The sequence below is a fragment of the Cynara cardunculus genome (genome assembly GCF_001531365.2).
Source record: "Cynara cardunculus var. scolymus isolate 2C chromosome LG 3, CcrdV1, whole genome shotgun sequence".
Classification (NCBI taxonomy): Eukaryota; Viridiplantae; Streptophyta; class Magnoliopsida; order Asterales; family Asteraceae; genus Cynara; species Cynara cardunculus.
This window is the reverse complement of record NC_037530.1, coordinates 11,874,967-11,879,222: the sequence shown is the minus strand read 5'-3', so window position 1 is coordinate 11,879,222 and position 4,256 is coordinate 11,874,967. Positions and strand designations below refer to the sequence as shown.

The 4,256-nt window shown below is 34.4% G+C and overlaps 1 protein-coding gene across 1 annotated transcript; it reads left to right on the top strand.

The window, feature by feature from the left end:
- Window positions 1-1,471: 1,471 nt before the first annotated feature.
- On the top strand, window positions 1,472-3,310 carry LOC112508961 (zinc finger MYM-type protein 1-like). Its single transcript, XM_025113828.1, has 4 exons — window positions 1,472-1,763; window positions 1,904-2,356; window positions 2,488-2,544; window positions 2,994-3,310. The coding sequence occupies exons 1-4, from the start codon at window positions 1,472-1,474 to the stop codon at window positions 3,308-3,310; spliced, it is 1,119 nt and encodes a 372-aa protein (XP_024969596.1).
- The last annotated feature ends 946 nt before the right edge of the window (window positions 3,311-4,256 follow it).

Here is a 4,256-nt window from a genome sequence, read left to right as displayed (position 1 = left end):
TTTTCTTACCATGAATCTATTGCCATCATTGATTACACGAAATGACCTCGTTGCTAATATCATATTTGAGTATTCAATCTTCCCACTAATTGATATGAGAAATATTCCCCATCTCGCTTAGATATGGGTTGAAATAACTCATTATATCATCAGTACTTTTAATTCCTTTTATTTTTGAAGCTTAACATATTTTCTTCTCACTCAAGCAAATTAGTAGGAGTTTATCACCAAACTTTATCCCTCAAAACCCCCCTTTATCTCTAACTTTTTATTTCTATATCATCATACCATGCATTTTTCATCAATTATAGTCACATATCTATCAATGTCATCATGGGCGGATTCATGTTGTTGGGGATGGGGTCCTGGGCCCCCAACAAAATTAAGTCCACAAAGCTTTTTTTTTTCTATTTACAGTTGTATGGTTATCTGATTGGTCCCCCAATAACCTAAACATGAAAGCCCCTCACTCCCACCCAGCCCATGATTCCTTTGTGATTTTCCTTCTTCCACAATCCACACTCCACACAGAGGCACACGGCACATCGATTCCTTTGATTTTCCTACTGTTGTTGCACATCGATGATCGATCGCTTCCATTCCAAGTTCAAAGTTCAGACCATCGTTTCTAACTTTCTTCCTGCTGTTGGCTGCTGCTTCTGTTCGGTTTCGGTGTTGCACAGTGCAGAGTGCACACATCCACTCGCTCGCCTGCTCTGCTGCTTGTCTGCTTGTCTACTCCAAATTGGGTAAAAACCTAAAATTTAGAATTCCAATCTTTAGTTTTTAATGATTTTAATTTTTTTTGTTTACTTCATAATTGGTGATTTGGTGAATGCTTTATGCTTATTTATGTTAGGTTAATTTTGCAATTTTGTAGACAAATGGAAAGGTTAGGTTAATTTTACAATTTTGTAGGCAAATGAATGGAAATGTTAGGTTAGGCAAATGGAAAAGGTAGTTTGTGACCTCAATTCTAACTAAGAATCCATCATGCTCAAAAGCCAATTTATTATTTATACTTGAAATTAACATGATAAACCATTGATTTTATCTTGTTGTTGCTACTGCTAGAAAAAATGAAAAGATTTTTTAAAAGGAAAGCATCAACACCTGAATCGAGCTCTGCTCCTTCAATGCCCTACGAAATTGATTTGAACGATATTCCTTGGGATCCAGCCGATAGGAAAAGATTTCAAAATATCATCTTAATCAAAGGGATGAAATAAGAAGAAAATACTTGATTAGAGGACCTTGTCAACCACGGGGTCATGCATTTCCCAAAAAAATCGTTGGGAGTAAAGGAAAACGTTTTTGTCCGGCCTGGTTTGATCAATACGCTAATTGGTTAGAGTATAGTGTAAAAACGGATAAATCTTTTTGTTTGTTTTGTTATTTGTTTAGAGATCATTACGTAGGACAATGTGGAAGTGATGCTTTTGTAACAAATGGCTTTAATAGTTGGAATAAAATGGAAAGACTCGGTCTTCATGTCGGCGACATTAATAGTTTTCACAATAGAGCACTTAAGAAAAGTGAGGATCTAATGAGCCAAGATCGATCTATTGCCGTTGCCTTTCATAAGCAAACTGAGAAGGAGAAGAACGAGCACCGAATACGATTAAATGCTTCAATTAAGGCCTGTAGATTCTTGTTGAAGAATGCATTGCCCTTTCGTGGTCATGTTGAATCTGAAATGTCTATTTCTAAAGGCATGTTCTTAGAAACATTAGCCTTAATTGGTGATTGCAATGAGGATGTAGGTAAAATTATATTAAAAATGCTCTAAAGAATAATCAAACGGTGTCTCCAAGTATTCAAAAAGATATTGCTGCTTGTTTTGCAAATCAAATACTCAAACCCATTCGTAAAGAAGTTGGTGATGATGTGTTCTCATTGCTAGTTGATGAGTCTAGTGACGTTTCTAAGAAGGAACAAATGGCGGTGGTTTTACAATATGTTGATGCGCGTGGTATTGTTAAGGAGAGATTTTTTGGTATTGTTCATGTGACGGGGACATCATCTTCAATTCTTAAATCTTCCATTGATACTTTATTTGCTGAACATGGATTGAGTTTAAAACAGGTAAGAGGGAAAGGTTATGATGGAGCAAGCAATATGTGTGGTGAGTTCAATGGATTAAAGGCCTTGATCTTGAATGAAAATAACTCGGCATATTATATCCATTGTTTTGCTCACCAACTTCAATTAGTTGTTGTGGCGGTTGCAAATAAACATAACAGAGTTGAGAACTTTTTTAATATGTTAGGAATGGTGATCGATGTGGTGAATGCTTCTTGCAAGCGTAAAGACATGTTTCGACAAAGTTACAAAGATATAGTGGAAGAAGCAATTGGTAAGTTTGAAGTTGAAACTGGAACGGGAAATATCAGGAGCTTTCTCTTACATGAGCCGAAGATACACGGTGGGGTTCTCATTGCAAAACCATTTTTAGCTTGATTGCTTTGTTTTCGAATGTTGTTGAAGTGCTCCAGTATGTTGAAGAGGACGAGGATAATGGTTTTAGTCGCACTCAAGCAACTGGTATTTTAGCATATTTGAAGACATTTGATCTCGTGATTTATTTTCATCTGATGTTTCATATTTTAAAGGTCACAGACTTGTTGTCACGGGCTCTTCAAAAAAAGGATCAAGATATATTGGAAGTGGTTTCATTGATAAGAGGAACCAAACAACTATTGCAACAATTTAGATAAACTAGTTTTGATCCACTTTTGAAGAAAATGTATTATTTTTGTGAAGCAAATGGTATTAAAGCTTTGGATATGGAAGACAGTTATTCAAAAAAACGGAAGACAAATGACCAACATCACCAGTCGTCATTATTACAAGTTTGATATTTTCAACACTGTTGTTTGTGGACATGCAAATTCAAGAGTTTGGGGATCGATTTAGTGAGGTAAGCGCTTAATTGCTTAAAAATATAGCAGCTTTGAGTCCATGTGATTCTTTTTCGCAGTTTAATATATCAGATTTATTGAAGTTGAGTAAGTTGTATCCTCAAGATTTTAGTCATATGGAAAGGATCGCTCTTGAGAAACAGCTTAACATGTACTATTTGATTGTGCGTCAAGATGAAAGATTTGCCGATTTGAGTGGTATTGACGAGCTCGCTAGATTGCTAGTGGAAACAAAAAAACATACAACTTATCCTCTAGTATATCGGTTATTGAAGTTAGCTTTGRTTTTGCCAGTTGCTACCGCAACAGTCGAAAGATGTTTTTCTGCTATGAAGATTGTGAAGTCAGATTTGCGCAACAAAATTGGTGATAATTTAACGATGCAATGATATGTACTATAGAAAATGAAGCACTTCTCACAGTTTCAAATGATGATGTAATTACTCAATTCCAAAAGATGAAAAGTCGTAGGGCACAGTTGTAAGAGGTAACTTTTTATYATTTTTGTATGAAATTGAAGTTAATTATTATTTTATCTTATATCATGCCCCCTACAATATATTCTTTTGCATCCGCCACTGAATGTCATTATACCGACTAGCATCAACCCATCTAACGATTTCTCTACTTTGATCTAGTTTACAACTTGCTTCAAAAACTCCAAAATTAACTTCAACTACATTCTCATCACTATATATCAATCTTTAGTCACATATCTTGTCAAGAACAAAAATCTTTCATTCTCAGTTTAAGTCTAGGTTTACAATAACCTAGTTCCCTTAAACTTTGCTCTGATACCATTTGCAACATCCCAAGATCAAACACTTACATTGCAGTAGAAATAAAATCTCTAATCTTACAAATTATATCACCATCTAATATTACAATCTTGACGAACATAACTTTGCTCTATAGAACAATGTCTTGATCTGCACATCTCCTTCTTTGGGTCTAATCCTTACATCTCTCTTGATCTGCACCGGAGGTTTCATGACCATTCGGTTTCATGTCATTGAATTACATTCAATTTTAGGTTCTAAACTCTTTACTTTGATTGTATTTATACTACAAATCCTTGAAATTTAACGACTATCAATATCCTCCTTTTTTGGGTTATTACACTTGCATAACTTAATAGTTTTTTAAATAAACATAAAAATTTAATTAATGTGTACTTTTATCAAGAATTTTGAGTTATGATTGGATATATATATCTATACTATCTTATAAAGCATTTGGCTAAAATTCTTAAAAATTCTTAAAAACTCTTAAACCTTTCCCATATCTGAATTCGTGTAACTAACTACAGATAAACACAATCAAATACAGGATTAA